The sequence below is a fragment of the Pleurodeles waltl genome, chromosome 10 (assembly GCF_031143425.1).
Source record: "Pleurodeles waltl isolate 20211129_DDA chromosome 10, aPleWal1.hap1.20221129, whole genome shotgun sequence".
In the NCBI taxonomy this organism is placed as follows: domain Eukaryota; kingdom Metazoa; phylum Chordata; class Amphibia; order Caudata; family Salamandridae; genus Pleurodeles; species Pleurodeles waltl.
This window is the reverse complement of record NC_090449.1, coordinates 284,025,400-284,043,752: the sequence shown is the minus strand read 5'-3', so window position 1 is coordinate 284,043,752 and position 18,353 is coordinate 284,025,400. Positions and strand designations below refer to the sequence as shown.

The 18,353-nt window shown below is 42.5% G+C and overlaps 1 protein-coding gene across 1 annotated transcript in view; it reads right to left on the bottom strand.

Annotated features, from left to right (window-relative positions):
* NUBP1 (NUBP iron-sulfur cluster assembly factor 1, cytosolic) overlaps positions 1 to 18,353 on the bottom strand; it is a 320,559-nt gene that overhangs the window by 262,665 nt on the left and 39,541 nt on the right. The window contains exon 6 of the mRNA XM_069210416.1: positions 656 to 746. Within this exon, the coding sequence (XP_069066517.1) occupies positions 656 to 746 (91 nt within the window). The remainder of the gene's footprint in view (positions 1 to 655; positions 747 to 18,353) is intronic.

The following is an 18,353-nucleotide window of genomic DNA, read 5'->3' as shown; positions in this document are numbered from 1 at the left end:
CCCTTCCTCCTTTCCCTACCTCCAATTAGTTCAATATGACTGTCACCAGAAATTGTATACCACATACCTCGTGTTCTCCCTCCCCCCCACCTTCCTCTTCCCCTCTCACCACCCTTGTCTTCCTGCACCTAACCCCTTACACCATCCTCCCAAGTTACAAGGAAGAAAGGGTTCAAGTTTGTTGTTTGATTGTTGATTATACAGAACAGTGAAAGGAAATGCGCTTTAACAAGTAAATGAGCACAGTTTGTTGAATAAAGAACAATAAGACTAACGATAATAAAAAGAGCAAACAATGAACAAAAAGTAGAATATAGCATTATAAACAAAAAATGCATGTGAAATGAACAAGTATGTAACTGCGTAACAGCAAAATGTTAATAAAAATATATTTTAAAAAAAAGTAAGAAAAAAAATAGATAGCGTACTTATGCAAAGCTTGTGTATCTACAGCTGCACATACCATCAAACATATATATATATATATATATATATATATATACACACACACACACACACACACACACACACACACACACAGTACATACAGACCTCATCCCACCACCCACATGCATCATTGATTTCTTTAGTGGTGCAGACAGAACTGCCACCAAAGTTCTCAATGATGTGTCAGAAAAATAAAAAAAGAACACACCATTTTTCTTTGGTCCCCTCCAAATAACAGCGTCATCCGGACTGCTTAACAGGAAACCGACAGACATCACACCTAAATTGTCTTCAACATACTATAAAGAGAAGAATGAAAAGTATTAACACAGGAAGAAATAAGCACTGAAGGACAGTACAACAGTTTGTCAAACCCACATTTAACAGAAAAGCACATAAATAGCAAAAGTGATGTCACAATAATGTAACCATGTCCAATCCCCTCCACCTGTGCAGACATTCTACATGCATACACTCTGCTCCCTTCTTTCCTCCACCAAATATCCTTCTGTGTCTGTGCTCAATTATATGCTATACAAGTACCAAGGTAACTAATGAGGGCACAAGGAAAGGCAATCCCATCTAATTTACTTTTATGCACATTCTTCAAATTTGTAGACTCTAGATTTATGCATGCTTTCTACTTATCTCGTTTCCTTGTCTGTGAAGCTAATAAAGGAATACTGACAATTCTGAAATGTATCAGTCTCGGCCTACTTATAATGGGGTAAGGAGGAAGGCAAAGAGGGATGAATGAACAGCCCTTGTGTGCAGTGGTAAAAATGGAAATCCTTAGAGGGAGGACGAAACTCAGGACTTGATGAAACCCTAAGCTTAGTGGCCCCTTGCAGACAAAAGGCAACAAGCCAACATTGTAACCCCTTACATTTATCACCAAGGAGGCCTCAAGAAAACAGGTCTTTCTCCATTAGGTTATGGTACAAACTAGGTTTATGTGAACAGCTGACAAAATGCAGTCGCATTTTAAACGCAACATAAGAAATCATTTAAAAAAAATAATTCCTTTGGTATCAGGCTCTACTGCAAAATGTTGGCACTTTTCTTAGTAATGTTTATTGAAAGGGTGTGTTTAGGGAAGTCATATGAAGTGTGCAAACTAGTACAACTCTTACTATGTATCCACGTATACTACCTTCACCCCAAACAGCCTGTGAAAAGCAAGAGAATTACCGCAGCGTGGTAAATGAAGATGGTACTTCCGGCTACAATGAAAAATATAAGTTGAACTACCCAGTGTCTTCAAAGTATCCCAGTGAAATCATTAAATTACCATCTCCAAAGCAACAGGTCACTTCAGTGCACATGTTTACACAGTTTCTGACGTGTTTCCCAATAAGGAGTGATGAAATATAAACATATGCTCGAGGACCCTCATACAAAACAATACCCAGTTCTTTTCCACAAAACAGTGCGTCACGATTGCTGTTTCCTGGGCAAAAAAGACTGAAGTTAAGACAGTGATTATCTGTGCAGTTTATTTATCGTATGTTTGAAAACTAAAGGTAAATAGGGTCTGTTTTCCAAAATAAGTTTTGTGCAATGCAGAGGGGACCTTAGCCTCTTCTACACACTGATACTTTTTTCATTCAATACAAGAGTGCACCTGCTCCCTTCTTTATATCGTCACAAAATGAAAGGATAGGTGACTTGCTGTTCCTGGGGGTAGAGTCATATTGCCCATTTAACCTAAGTGTGTTTGTGATTTTAAATAAAATCTGAAAATTGTACTCTTTAATGATCATGCTGAATCCCATGCTCTTTCTGTGGTCAAAGAGTTCATGAAGGATGTTGGACCCTCAAGGTTGCAATCTGTGAAGTAGTGGTGTTCTGAAAACAGACCTTGCAAGTTATACTGCTGAACATGAGGACAGCAGATGAACTCGAAAAAACAAAGTCTGGAAATTCTTCTTCGATTGAGAAATTATCTTATTTTTAGTTAATAATTCAAGAAAACTACAATTTTCTGCTTTCCACTTTTCTTCCTCACAAAGGCCCTCATTAAAGAGTTTGGCGCCCGGACGAGCTGACTGCCAAACTCACGGGGAGGACGCACCCCCACTGCCTGTTGTATTACAAAGCAGACAGTGCGCATTCCGATAGTGCTGGGCAGTGGGGCCCCCGCACTGCCCATGGCCTTCAGCACTGGCTTTCTGACAGCTTTTCCATGGTGGGGACCCCGCCATGGAAAGTCTAGCGGAAATCAGAGTTGTAATCAGCACTGAGGCACTTGACTTCAGCGCTGCCATGGCAGAGTACAACTAGTCAACCCGTCAGGAACCATGTTTTCCTTGGCTGGGACAGCGGGTCGACCCACCAGAGTTGTAATGTGATGGTTGGACCGCCACAGCTGCGGCAGTCTGACTGTTACTGTGAGGCTGGCGGTACTTGGACCACCGGCCTCATAATGAGGCTTAAAGTATAACCCCTCTTTTCACCTGTCACCCTGACTTGCCTCAATTATAGACTCAAATTAACAGCTGAAAAGAGCTAGGCCATCCCTTCTGCCATAACCAGCATACTCTTGGTAGCCCCTTTTCACCCCCAATATGCTGTCATGCTTGCATATGCGAACCACCACGGACATAGCTTGTCGTACTCAGCTCACACACAGCCTTTCAGTCTGCCCTGTAGGGAAATAAAGAGTGAAGTCCTTTTATGACGGAACTACTATTTGGGTGTACCAAAGCCTTTTTTAGGTTTCTTGAGATAGAGAAAAATATGTTTATTCTTAGGCAAAACTCTAAATTGCTGTCTCAGTCTTGCTAGACATTTAGTTTCTTTACAACATGGTTATGTACTGCCCAACAGCCCCTTTTTAGGGAGGACGGGTACTTTTTGAGACTACAAGTGACATTTTTTGATGCATCTTGCTGCTGATTCATTAAATGACAAATAGGGGTTTGTCACTTTGATCTCAAATACCGTTCTTTGCATAGCTTTAATCCTTTTTGCTTTCTATCTTTATAAAGCATTTGTAAAGTCTTGTTCTTGCTTTTCTGGAGGCAGCTGATAAAATACCTAAAATATATTAACTTTTATCCCAAAAAAAAGTGCTGTACAAGAAAGTGTATTTTATGTCCAAAAATGACTTCAAGACCTTTGCAATGCTCAATACACCCTCCTTCCAGCAGAGAAGGAAAAACTGATAATTTTTAAAATTATGTTTGCATTTTTAGTAAGCCATGGTCGATACTTCATATACTTCTCACTTTCCCATTTGTCAATAGATTAAAAACCGATGAGTAAACTGAGAAAGCTAAACATTTGTGAAAAGAACACCAGCCCCTGAATTCAGCAAGGGGTCATTTGTGTGGTCAAGATTTCCCCAAACAAAATACAAGATAGCCTATGTAACTGGATACAAGAGAAACTGGTGAAAATTATATTGATTTTACATTGAAGTCTGATTCTCACAACTAAACATACCATAAAAGATTTACAATATAGTGACTGAGACGCTCACTAATTATCACACCTATCACTGTTGCCTATAGTTGTCAGTCGGAATAGTGAACACTTAACCTGGCCAGTGACTTTGACCTGTTCCCTATCAAAGGAAAGTGTGAGGCAACAGATCAACTATGTCAGAAAACAGATCATAAAGGGAATGATTCCAATAAGGAGTAAGCCCTGAAGAAGTTCTAGTCGAGTGAAACACGTTGGCTACAGGAAAAAAGTTTTTATCACAAACTGAATGACCTGAAATTGCAAAGAATCACATTGAACCTTTGTGCCCTTTTATTTCTCTCAACTTCTGAGAACGATTGTTGGACATATGCACAATTTGGACGTACCCATCTGGTTACAGATATAACTGAGAAGGGTGCAGAGTTATTTTGTAAAAACAAATATACAACTTTTTAGCCAGACCTTTCTGGTCACATTTACAAATAACTTCTTCCAAAAACTTAGGACAACCAAATATGCGGAGTCTTACAGAGATTTTTCATTGTGTACAGATCATTCATTACTTGACAATGGAGAATCAAGTGAACATAATTTGGATATCAAGGACAGCTCTGGACTGTATACTATTGCTTAGGTTTCAAGTTCAATTGTGAAGGAGTATTTTACTTACAAAAGGAATAAAACATTTTGCAACGATGAAGACAACAGCATAAGTCCTACCATCCCAGCATTCCCAAACGTCCATCAACAAAAATGGGGCCTGCAAGAAGGCTTATTACCTGGGACAGGAAAGGAACAAAACAGTGACCATGTCGAGAGACTTTGTGCAGAGCAAAAAAAAAAAAAAAATCACACAATTTGTCACTGAGAAAGGGTCTTGTATCAGCTGGCACTGAGGAAACCTTATCAACATTTTGAAAACTAGCCAGGTGGGGGGGGTTGGGGGGATCAATGAATTTCTCCTATTGTCTGCAATTATGGGGCATTCTGGGAAATGTAGTTATAACCATTTTTTTATCATTATATACATATCACACTGTGACAATCCCATAAAAAAAAACCAAAAAAAATAAAAACGTATTTCCGTCCCACATACCACAATAGTAAATCAAAACAAATGTGAATTTTAAAATTTTTAAAACCAATTGACTGTTATTGTTAACTGTTGACCTTTTCTTTTTTGCATACAAAACATCTAACATTTTTTGGGGGATTATAGATGTTTTCCCTGAAATGTTTTCACGTCCCAGTATTTGGAAAAGGGGGGGGGGAAAACAGCATCCCATCAAAAACTAATTTTACGCCAAGAGAGATAAGAGCAAATAGAAAAAGTTATATACAACCCATTTTTAATACAGTGTATTGTCCACTTTTGGGGTTTAATTTTATATTGTTTAGAATTCTTCAATTCTATCTCAGAGCAGCAAGTCCCATAATTTGCTGCTCAACTAGTACTAGGAGGATTTCTCCTTTTCACGCTATCCCTATCTAGCTTTTTCCTCTGGACAGCTCTTTGCATTCCATATGATGTAAAGCATATTTATCTCAATATATATCAATAGCTATATATTAATGTATATGATAATCCTCGCTACACACAGAGTCAGATACAAGGACCACGATATTTCTTCATGAACTTGGATTTCTAATGCGACTTAAAGATGACAATTAATCCCATATGGGGTTTTAGTTCGTAATTTGTTTTTTCAAGGGACAAATAGTACTGCCCACATACCTCATACCACAGAGACATTCTATCACATACTACAAATGTAGTGTCACATGTGATTCTTTCATCAATTGTGAAAACTATGCCATAGGGATCTTCTATTTGCTTTCTGTTGCTACCAATTCTACATGCTTTACATTTATTGCAACAGAAAAAAAAACCTTTGTGAGGTTCACAGCCAGTTAGATGTCAATGGTAATTCAAAATGACTTTTCACTAGCTTGTCTTGCAACAATGGTGCTTTCCTGTACGTTATAATGGGACGTTCATCTACTTTCTGACCAATATCTATGTCTTTTTTGATCAGGTGCCAATGCCTATTCAGAATGTTCAAAATTTGTGTATTTTCCTTGCTGTAATCCAGGATCAAGCGTATCTTATTATCTTGTTCTTTTCTCTTCTGATTACCCGCTTGTACCAAGATTTCCTTTCTAGATTTCTGTCTTGCTTTTTGTTTTCCTTGCTTTACATCTCTGGTCTTATATCCTCTGGATAAGAACCTAAGTTCCATTTCCTGATATTTCAACTCCATATCCTCTACATTGGAACAATTTATTTTTATCCTGATGAACTCCCCATATGGAATACTCTTAAGGAGTGACCTAGGATGGAAACTTGATCCATGTAGGATACTGTTTGTGGCTGTTGGTTTTCGATACAAAGTCGTTTGCAGTGAGTTGTCTTCAATATACACCTCAATATCCAGAAATTCTATGGAGACCCTACTAGTTTTGTATGTGAATTGGAGTCCTATGTTGTTACTATTTAGTTTATCAAAGAACTCCACAAACAAGTCTTCAGTACCACTCCAATTTAAGAATGGGTCATCTATATACCTCAGCCAGACTGGGACATGTTCCATGTAACATTTGTTTTCTTCTCCCCAATCTATGGACTTTTCCCACCATCCCATGGTTAAGTTTGCATAACTTGAAGAAAATGACACTCCCATAGCTGTCCCACAAGTTTGTTGGTAAATGTCATGGTTAAAAATGAAAACATTGTTATACAGACATATTTCTATCATTTCTGCTACCATTTCCGAATGTCTCAAAAAATGACTATTTCTCTGTTGTAAAAAATATTTCACCGCCTTCATACCTACATCATGTGATATTGAGGTGTATAAGGACACAACATCAATGGTGATTAATATATAATTCTTCTGCCATGTTATACCTTTGAAACATCTTATGAAATCACCTGAATCTTTAATATATGAGTTGAGGTCCATTACCATTGGGGCCAAAAAATAATCTATATATTCAGATACTTTCTCATATATTGAACCACAACTAGAGATAATCGGTCTTCCTGGAGGTTTGTTCAAGGTCTTGTGAATTTTTGGTAAGAAATAGAAAGTAGGCAACAATGGATTATCATTCCTCATAAAGTTTAGTTCATCTCTACTAATCAGACCCTCTGCACACCACTTCTCCAACCTTTTATTTAGTTCCAAAACTAAAGTGCTCATGGGATTATTTGTCAATCTTCGATAGTTGGTTTCTTCCCCAAGTTGTTTATAAGCCTCCTCTAATTAGTAATTTTTGTCCCAAATCACAATATTTCCTCCTTTATCTGCCGGTTTTATCACTATGTCCTGATTTGCCATCAAGTCCTTAAAAGCATCTCGTTGTTCTTTTGTTAAATTTTCTTGTGCTTTTTTATTTCCATAATACTGTATTTTCTCCAAATCCATCACAATCAAATCATGAAACATATCAATCTTATTTCCTGGTGCTAAAACTGGACAAAATTTGGCTCTGGGGTAGAAATTTGTATTCTCCCGTTGTTCATAATCAATTCCCAATGTAGAAAGTACTTGTGTATCCGACATCATATCATCCTCCAGATTGTACAATAAATCATAGGCCGTTTTCAAATCCGATTTTTGCTCAATTATCATATTTGATTTCCAACTCTCTTCCATTGATTCCATTGTCACATTCCGTTCACCATTCGCTTCCATTTATCCTGTTGAGTTAATATTATTCATTTTCGTTAAGTATTTGGCCAATTTTAATTTATGCACAAATTTCTATAATTCAATCCTTGTTTGTACACAATCATAATGTTTTTCTGGGCAGAAACTTGAACACTGACAAAAGTGTGCTACAGAAAGGTCTGTTAGTTGGTAACTTGACAAATTTACAATCAAATTTTCTTCCTTTCCTTCCTTCATTTCCTCATACTGCGTAGCATATAATCTTTTCCTCTTTCTTGTACTCCTTCTTGTTTTTTGGTATTTTTGTTGCTTCTGTTTTTACTCCTCCTCTGCCTCTTCCTCTGGTCCTTGGTGTTTTCTGGTCCAGATACACCAATTTCATTTCGCTTAAAAAAAAGTGGTCTTTTTTACACTTGTACTTGGGCCTTCCCCTTCACTCTGGTACGTCTCAGATCCGCTATTTTCCATACCTTCCACCTCCTCTAGATTGATTGCACCTATATGTACCTGTTACTTCAAGATATCAAACCTTTTAGCGAAAGTCAAAATGCAGCCTGTTGCATAGTCTTTCATCTCTCAAGAACTTGTTCCTCTTTCGCTCTTCTATTTGGTTTTCATACTTATCCATTCGAACTAAGCATTTTTTTGAGCTTTTCCTGTTCTTCGTCCTGATCAAATGCCTGTAATCTCAACTCCAGTTCTTTAATATTATCTCTTAAATTCAAAATATCCTTTTTTGCATATTTGATGATAATTTCCATCATATGTTTCAAACATTGCATGCTGTTTGCTCCCTGTTCTTCTAACATCTCCGGACTAGTATCTGGATGATTTGGAAGTGTGAAGATTCGTAACCCCCTTGGTACTCTATCCATTTGTATATATTTTTCTAAGGTAATGATTTCCCAACTTTTTGAAATCTCCTTTTTACGTCAGTCGTTCCAACTGTGTGTAAAGTTGTTTAATGTTTTCCTTTGATGATGTCACTTCTTCTCCTCGAGGCATTATGGCCATTTGTGGTCCATTTGGCCTACTAAAAGTAAGTTCAGCACGTTGTATTCTTTTAGCTGCCCTTTCTTCCATGGTTTATTGCAATTGCCTTTCCAAAGCCAAGATATCTCAAATGCAAAATAAGTAAAAGGTCACAAAACTTACTAATTGGGTATATTCTCTCTAATGTTTTTTTGTAGTTTCATATATTTTATTGGCAAAACACAATGACACCTGGGTTCTATTGGAGCAACCCTATTCAGTTGCATCTATGAACCACTATGAAGGATACATTTATAAATCAACCCAATGTGTCAAACGCACGCCTACAGATCCAACCAAAAATTATATTGTGGTGATCCCCAAATCATCACTCCATTTAGTTATCAATAGGCGGCTTCGACCATACTAGTGGTTTACTTTGGCATTACATAAAGTCCAAAAAGATATATGTGCTTAGACACAGTTCGTAAGGGACAAAGTCAAAGAAACCCAAAAACTGCACGTTGCTTTTGTGCATACAAAGAAATTCACTGTCATTCCATTTAACTCTTCTGCGATGATTATAAGTAGAACAAAACTTTTTGTTTACAAATTGAAGCTGTTACGATAATTTCGCAGAGTCATTTATTATATTTTTTTGTATTTTGTTTCTCCCACAGTAACTGTATTCTTCAAGTAGTAACAAATACGAGAAAAGTAGAATCGAAACTGAAACCGGGCTCCACGGGAGCACGCAGCTGATGTCACAGGGTGTCAGCGTCTCCAAATCAAATCAACGGAGTTCCCCTCGTTGCCAAGATTCGATATGACAATCGAGTTCATGTTTTTAACTCCAGCTGTTTTCAAAACTTACTTCTTTATACCTTGCTGTCCACTCGCAACTATTACAAGTTATGGCCAACTATGCCTCATAAACGACACTCCGACATCGACTTTGTTTTCTGATGTCACAGATGCCGAAAAAACCCCAGTTTTCTGGCAGCAAAACGTATGTTGGTCTCTCTGGACAAATTGTTTTGTATACAACACGGGCATCAAATTTAATGACTTCACGATTCTACAATTACTCAAATGATATTTAAAACGTTATAGAACTTCACCTTATCTATTCTAGAGACAGCACAGATGGTAATTTTCAAACCTCTCAGAAGAAATATGTCCCAGGGGCACACTTCACGGCGCTGCTTTGAACACATTAATTTTTCTCCAAATGGCCCCTATCAAAGCGTGCTCCATTAAGTCGGTGCTCGTGTCAGGGACGGGCCAGCCCTGTAAATACTTTCTCCACCAAGTGACACAAGGTCAAACACGGCACACACAGGAAACCTTGTGTTTGAAAATGTATTCTTCCAATAGAGATGAATAACCCAAACTCCACCAATGCGTTTCAACCACCAAAGGTCATGATCACGGTGAATGAGTGATCCATTTACCACTCCATTTATAATTTCTCCTATTGTCTGCAATTATGGGGCATTCTGGGAAATGTAGTTATAAACATTTTTTATCATTATATACATCACACTGTGACAATCCCATTAAAAAAAAACTTCTTTCTGTCCCACATACCACAATAGTAAATCAAAACAAAGTGCATTTTGCAATTCTAAATTGCATTTAGATTCTGAATTTACTCGCACAAAACCAGAAATTCAGCAGTTATAGTTAGTTATTTCAAGTAACTATAACTTGCGGCCTAAGGTAACTATAACTAGTGCCCCAACATGCACAGTGTTTTCTTCAATAATTTGACTTCTAATGTTTCATTGCTATATTTATTGACATTATAAATGTTGTCATGAGTGCTGTAACAGCTGGGGTAATTAGCAGTGCATGGCAAGGGCGTGAGTTATAGTTACCTTAGGCCACAAGTTATAATTACTTGAAAGACCTCTAATAACTACTTAATTTCTCTAGTCTTCTGCGAATAAATTCAGAACCTAACTATAACATCCCTGTACCGTTTGGTTCTTCAAGTGATTTTCTATGTTTTTAAAAATTCTAATTCCTAACTATAACGTCCCTGTAACCTCTTCTTTTTCTCTCTCTCTCTCTCTCTCTCTCTCTCTCTCTCTTTCTCTCTTGCTCTCTGAGAGGGGATGACTGGGTGTGAGAGGTCAATGTGACAATGGGAGTAAGAATGTCTGTCTGGATGTGAGTAGGTGTAAGAAGAAGTCTGGGTGAGACTCTGGGTGTGAGTGGCTCTTTGAGTAGATGAGTGAGTGTCTGAGTGGGTCTCAGATGGTGCATGAGTTGAAGTGGGTCTGTGAGTCTGAGTGGGTCTGTGAGTGTTTAAGTGTGTCTGAGTGGGTGCACGAGTCTTTGAGTGGATCTGTGAGTGGTGGGGGTGAGTGAGTGGGTGGGTCTGAGTTGGTTTGTGCAATATTGAGTGGGACTATGAGTTGGTGCGTGAGTCATTGTGGGCTCTGTGAATGGATGTGTGAGTCTCTGAGTGGATCTGTGAGTGTTTGCATGAATGTATAAGTGGGTCTGTGAGTGATTGTATGAGTGAGTTTGTGAGTGGGTATGTGAGTGCATCACTAGTTGTGTGAGGAACCTCTCCTGCCCTTTTATCCAACAAAAGTCACAGCTTTTCATGAAATATCTACCCAAGTGGAGTTCATTCGGCCTCCTTGGGTAAATGTCTAGTATGTATTGTACACTACAGCTGCGTAATGGAGCACAAGGAAATGTCACCAGTGACTTTGTGTGTTTTGGAAATGTGATTGTTCCTCGTCCATCTTTCTACAGAATTCCGTGATAACATGAATCTTCCTAAAGAGAAGCTAACAAGACTACCAAGAGGTAAATCTCCACCAAACCAAGGTCCTTCCTCATATCTATATGAAGTGCTTCTATGTTTTATGGAGATGTCCTCATATTTCTCAGCATCAAGAACATGCCATCAAAACTGGCAGGAAACTCATTGGGGGGGCCCTCTGGGAAGCGGTCCCTCATCCTGGCAATGGGGGGGGGGAGGGCTCAGCTTCCAGGTGATTTGCATATCTGCATACTATGAGCAACTGAAAGGGAGAACCGTGGGGGAGGAGGGGCTGAGCGGCCCCCCTTCCCTAGCCCGATTCTGGCCCCAGGGGCCCTAGGGACCCCATCTCCCGTGGCCCACTACTATTCAATGTGAAAAGTGGGGCGCATGGTCCCTGGCGTATTTTGGCCCGGGCTACCCCATCCCATGGGCCCAACTCTATTCAATGGAGGGAGGGGGTGCACAACCCCTCTTCCCCCGGCCGATTTTGGGCCCGGGGTCTCTATCCCCGGGGTCCTCCTCTATTCAATGGGGGGGGGAGGGGTGCGCAGCCCTCCTACCCGGGTGATTTTGGCCCCGAGTACCCCATCCTCTGGGGCCCGGCCTTTATTAAATGGGGGAAGGGCACGATTTTGTCCCAGGAGACCCCATCCCCTGGGGCCAGGCCATCAGTTCTGGGTGCTTCGCAGGGCAACCAGTGTGCAATGGGACCATGGAGGAAGCCTGAAGGCCCCAGCGGTTCCAGACGACTCCCCATCCCCTGAGGGAGCTGGCACTGCTTTTGCACGCAGGGAGCTGCTAAACATGAAGGAAGCCAGGTGACCAAGGAATCTCAGGATTTTGTCGAACTGGAACTTGTGCACCTTGTAGAAAGAATGGGGCCATCTCCTGTATCTCGGCAATTCTTTGACATTGAGGAAAATGAAAGGAGAAAGGTGGTATCCAGTACTGACCCTATAATATGAGGCTATTAGCAGGGCTCTGGTGAGATTTGGGCTTGTTGATCCCAAACCTTCTGAAATGGGCCACCACCTTGTCAAACCGAATGGGAGTGCAACAAACTGGTAGTGTGTAAAACCTACTATATACACAAAAATACCTCAGACACGAGTGCAAGATTGGGATATGGTAGCACGATACCTGCAGATCGACTGACACCATCCGTTCTCCAGCATCCAACACCAGTAAAATGTTACTTTCTGAGGATGAAATTCACCTCCCTGGGGTCCAGGATTGGTTCAGTCTGCCATCCATCTTGGGCATAAGGAAATAACTTAAGTAGCATCATTAACCTTTTTCCTGCTCTTGCACTAAATCCATGGCTCCTTTCTGTAAGGCTGCTGCCACATCCTTGAGCAGGATGACAAAGTGGTCCAGAGTGGGAGAAGAGAACCGGGGTGGGATGTGGGGAGGAGCCTGAAGGAAGGAAATGGCGAACCTTCTTTCTACTATTTGGAGGACCCACTGATACAAAGTAATGGTCTTCCAGACCAGCAGAAAATAAAACACTCACCCTCCCAAAGGCCTTAGCGACGCTGGAGGGAAGAACAAGGACAGCTTTCCTGGGGGACCTGGAAAGGAGGATACAGAGGAGGAAGCTTGCTGGAGGCATCCCAGCTTTCCTCCTGGCTGTACCCCCATACTGGCGGACCAGCGGGTTCTGAGGTGTGTGTTTGCAGGATTGTCAATGACTAAAAGAATCCTTGAAAGTGACTTAAGTGCCAGTAATCCCTTTGGGGTTGAGGCTGCTGTAGATCTTAGAGATCTTGCTGCTGCCTGAAATCATTCAAGGGTTACATCAGTTTTTTCTCCAAATAGTTTGGCAACATCAAACAGTAGGGCCTTGAGAATGGCCATACACAACACTGGAGAATTGATGTCGTGGGGCAGGCATGGCGGCAGATGGAGAACAAAAGGCCTATTACTCTTGTCATAAAGTCTGCGGTGTTGAGACCCAACTTGATATCTGGAGGTAATCGGCACCTCCTGAAAGTTCACATGCATGTCCTTTAGTATGTATGCTTGTTGAGCTGGGCCATGTCGCATAAGCATGTGATTAGACGCCTAGGAGACAATTTATAGTCCAAGATTTCAGTGCCATACAGCAGGTAAGATTTTCTTTATTAGTGTGGACTCTGTAATCAACAGGACTTTCAGGAATGTGTCTTGTGATGAGCCTGAGGAACAAGACATACGGATCACCAGGCTCAGTGGGGAAGCGTGAACCAAGAAGAATTCCGGGAATTCTGGAGCGAAGCAATACCGTCTGACGACTCACCTATTAACCGCTGGTGCAGAAGAAGGTTTCTCCTAAGCTGCCAGGACAGGCCCCACCAAGGCCTCACCGAAGGGGGAGTAAGGGTGCTGGAGTTGGAGCTTAGGGGAGCAGCACCTCTGTGAGGACATTGGTATTAACGTCCACATACCACAATTGTAATTCCAGCACTTCTGCCTCTTTCTTACCAATGAGAGGAAAGATACAACCTCTGGAGTTCGTGTTTCCACTGGAAACTCCATCTCCATTTTTGGAGATGTATGAAGACTGCTAGCCGAGGGCAATACTGGTACCTCATAAGGATTGCTCCCCATCATCATTGTGGACATAGAGATTCAGGGAATCAGAGTCCGAACCAAAATGGTTGTGACTTTGCTGCCTACATTCCTCTTCCAACCGCTGTGCTTCCCTTCTGAATCTTATGAGAGGAGGGAGCTCTGCGGGTGGGATAGGCAATGCCAATGACACTGGGTGCGGCTCTGGTGGAGTGGAGGTATCAGGGCTTTGGTGATGGCGGCAGCCACAGGGTTGATGGTGGATCTGTGTAATGCCTGGAACCGGTGTTGGAGCCACCATCCCGGTGCCAAGCAGTGCCAACTGCATTAACATGAGGCCAAACATGGCTCGGATCTCAAGGGTACAACATATGGGTTCGAGGCCCTAGCAAAGACACTGAACATTGCATTGAGGAACGCTGCTAATGTGGCAACTGCGCTGGGATATATGGAAAGGATGGTTGCAGCTCTGGACAATCTGGAATTGACAGAGCCACTGCCAATGGATCTGAAGACGCCAGTGGGGTCGACTCGAGGGTCGGGTCCAACTGTGGAACATGCTCAGAGCCAGCAAGAGTGGGGTTGGAAAGCTCCACCAAGACTAACTCTGGCTCCAAAGATGAAGATTCTGTGGAGGACCATGACTGTCTACGCAACTTATATCGTCCACGCTTCTTGTGATTCCTAAGCTTCTTTTTCTTTACCCTAGGAGAGTGAGAGGAGGAAGACCTACGATGATTTAACCTGTCATCACTGTACCAGGCTATTAAGGGTTTGCCTTTGCACTCCTTAATGGCAATGTGTGTACTCTAAGAGTATTTGCAGGAGTGGAAATCATTGTCAGAACCTAAACACCACAAGCAGATTGGGGGGGTCAGTGATGGACATCTGTCCCTTGTATTCTTTGAAGGCTTACAGTTTGAAAACTTAAAGGTTGATTTAGTACTGCAACAATATAAAAAAAATAGTGAGGAAAACTCAAGACTCTTAGGAGAGAGTGAGCGCTGAAACTCGGTCGAAAGCGTGGAAGAAAGAGGAGCATGTTGCTTACTGTGTAAGCATCTATTTGTAGCGTGTAGTGCTGCAGATTCACATGCTGTGCACACTCCTGACATCTAGTGTTATGCCCGGACTCAGCAAGTTGTTTTCCCCCGTTTTATGGTTGACATTGTGTGTCGTATCTCCCTCCTCTTCCTCAAGTCACTGCGCATATTCAACTGCTCATTTGTTAGACTGTAATGTTTTCCCCCTTACAGGAAGTGAGGATATAGTCTGTTAAGTTAGCATTTGTTGTTGAACAAGCTGAAAGTTCTGTGCATTAGTGTCACCATCTAATACTTGCAGGGGAGGTGGGAGGGTGCATATGAATCTGCACTACTACAACTACTAATAGATGCTTACAGGTAAGCAACATACTCCATTTGTAGCATGTGTTGGCTGCAGGTACACATGCTATAGATTGTAAAGCAGTACCCCTCTAGCCTAGGCATCAGATGGTGCACTTGCCTGAAATAACGTATATAGAACTGTTTGCCCCGATAAAACGTTTTGTCTCGCTTGTACATCTACACAATAATGTTTAGTAAAAATGTGTGCGTTTATCCATGTTGCCGCTTAGCAAAGGTCTCAAGGCGGGGTGCCGCCTTTTTCTGTGTTGAATGAAGTCTTAGCAACTGTTTCTGGTTTTGGAAAGAAGCCCAGTGTTTGATTTAAGTGGAAAGGCAACCTCACCTTTGGCAGAAGCCTTGGATAAGTGTGTAGGCGAACTATGTGTTAATAACTGAAAGTAAGGTTCCTCAATTGTGAGTGCATATATTTCACTGACTCTTCGCAGTGATGTAGTGGCAATAAGAAATGCCACTTTCCATGTCAAGAACTGTATTTTGCATGTATGGATTGGTTCAAGAGGCATAGCCATTTGGCTCGTTAAGACAATCTTCAGGTTCCACGTTTGCATAGGAGGTATACGTGGTGGAATAACTCTTAAGTCCCACCATGAAAGCTTTTAGGACAGCAGATACGAAAAAAAGATAGACATTTTCTGTTTTATAGGTAAGCTGAAATTGCTGCTAAACGCAAACATATAGAGGTGTAAGCTAAATGTGCCTTTTCTAAATGCAACAAGTAACTAACAAGTTGTTGTTCAGATGGTGAAGGTGTGTTTATATTTGCAGTACAGTAGCGTACAAAACGTTTCCATTTTGCTGCATAACATGCCTTTGTGGTTGGTTTTCTGGCTTCCTTTAGAATGTTCATGCAATCCTAAGGTAAATGTAAATACCCAAATTCTATGACCTCAGGAGCAAAATCGCAAGATTGAGTTGTTGAGCACTGGGGTGTCTCACTCTGCCTCCACTGTGAGTGAGAAGGTCTGGAATAGTGGGTAGCTTCTTGTGAGGTACAAGGGAAAGCTCCAGTATAGTTGTGTAACAAGGTTGACATGCCCATGTTGGAGCCATGTTGTAGGAAAGTATCCTCTTTCTTGGCATGGTCACCCCCATTTTCTGCCTTTTGTCAGTGTGTTTGACTATGTTCACTGGGATCCTGCTAACCAGAACCCTACTGATTATGCTCCCTCCCTTCTAACTTGGTAACCTTGTTACTTACACCTCACATATGGCATACTGGTTCCCACATGTAAGTCCCTAGTATATGGTTCCAAGGTACCCAGGGCATTGGGGTACCAGGGTATCCCCCAGGGGCTTCAGGATGTATTATGCCACCCATAGGGAGCCCATGCAAAGTGTTCTGCAGGCCTGCCATTGCAGCCTGCTTGAAAGGGTGCATGCACCCTTTTTCATTACAGGTCACTGCACCAGGTCATTGTAAGTCACCACTATGGCAGGCCCCCCTAGCCCAGAGGGCAGGGTGCAAGTACCAGTGTGTGAGAGCACCCCTGCAACAGCAAAAGGTGCCCCCACGAACTCCAGTTCCATTTTCCTGGACATCGTGAGTGCGGGGATGCCACTTTCTGCATGTATTGCACACAAGTCACTACCTATGTCCAGCTACATGATGGTAACTCCAAACCTAGGACTGTTTGGTATCAAACATGTCGGAATCATACCCAGATACTGTTGCCAGTATTGGAAGTATGATTCTGTGCACCTGAGGGCTCCCTAAAGGACCTCCAGCATTGCTCCTACTAGCCTTCTGGGGTTTTCCGGGCAGCCCAAGGTGCTGCCACACCTCAGACAGGTTTCTGCCATCCTACTACTTGAACTCCCCATGCACAGGAAGACAGAACAAAGGATTTCCTTTTTTGGGGGGGGGGGGGGTAAGCTTCACCAAGCCACTGGTATGCTTTGAAGGGCACATTTGGTGCCCTCCATGCATAAACCAGTCTACACCGGTTCGAGGACCTCCAGTCCCTGCTCTGGCGAGAAACTGGACAATAGAAAGGGGAATGACCACTCCCCTGTCCATCACCACCCCAGGGGTAGTGCCCAGAGCTCCTCCAGACGGTCCCTCGGTTCTGCCATCTTGAATTCAAGGCTGGCAGGGACCTCTGGGAGCAACTGAGTGCCAGGTCAGAGACCCCTCCTGATAGGTGATCACCTGGCTAGCTGACCAATCCCCCTTTCAGAGCTATTTGGGGTCTCTCTCTTGGGTGGGTCCTCAGATTTGGCTTGCAGGATTCCAGCAGGACTTCTCTGCAAACTCTACTTTGACTTTTAGCCATTGGACCCGCGACTGGACCCTCCAGGAACCAACAATCTGCATCCACAATGAAGACTCTGCTTGCAACATTGTTTCCATGGCTTCTTCCAGCTTTTGCAACATTTCCCCGGCTGTGCATCCTCGGAGGGCGGCAAGTCTTCAGTCTACACGAGAAAGAAGAAGGAATCTCCCTTGGAGTGAAGGAGTCACTACCCTGCATCCGCAGTCACCAACTGCAACAATGACCGGCTGCGTGGATCTCCTCTCATCCTGAGCTGCATGGATCTTGCATCACGGGTTGTGGTCTTGGTCCTCTCTGCCAGCTGTCCAACTTTGGTGGAGGTAAGCCCTTGCCTTCCCATACAGGTCAGTAATCCCATGAACCTGTCTCTTGCAGCTACCAATGCTTGTTTGCATCTTCTCCAAGGGATCTTCAGGCTCCGGGTAGCCCCAGCCCCCAGCACTCCTTCCTGCGATGCACAGTCCTCTGCGTGCTTCTCCTGTGGCGTGGGACCCTTCTCCAATTGTGCTGCGTGGGCTCCTCTGTGACTTCTGGTTCCTTGTACAGTGGGTCTCCTGTGGGGGATGCCTCTTCTTCTGTAGACTCTCTACCTTGATGAGAGTCCCCCTAGAATGCCCCCCGTGGGTTGAGTTCTCCTGGACCTTGCTGGCCCCTGGCAGCTCCACTCTTGCTTCACTGCGACTTCTACCTTTGCCAACGATTGTTGGTGGCTTTTCCACACCGCTGACCAACTGCAATCATCCATCCGGCATGGGACATCAACTGCATCCAGGGCTGCATTCCTGACCGTCTTTGACATACCGTCAACCAACTC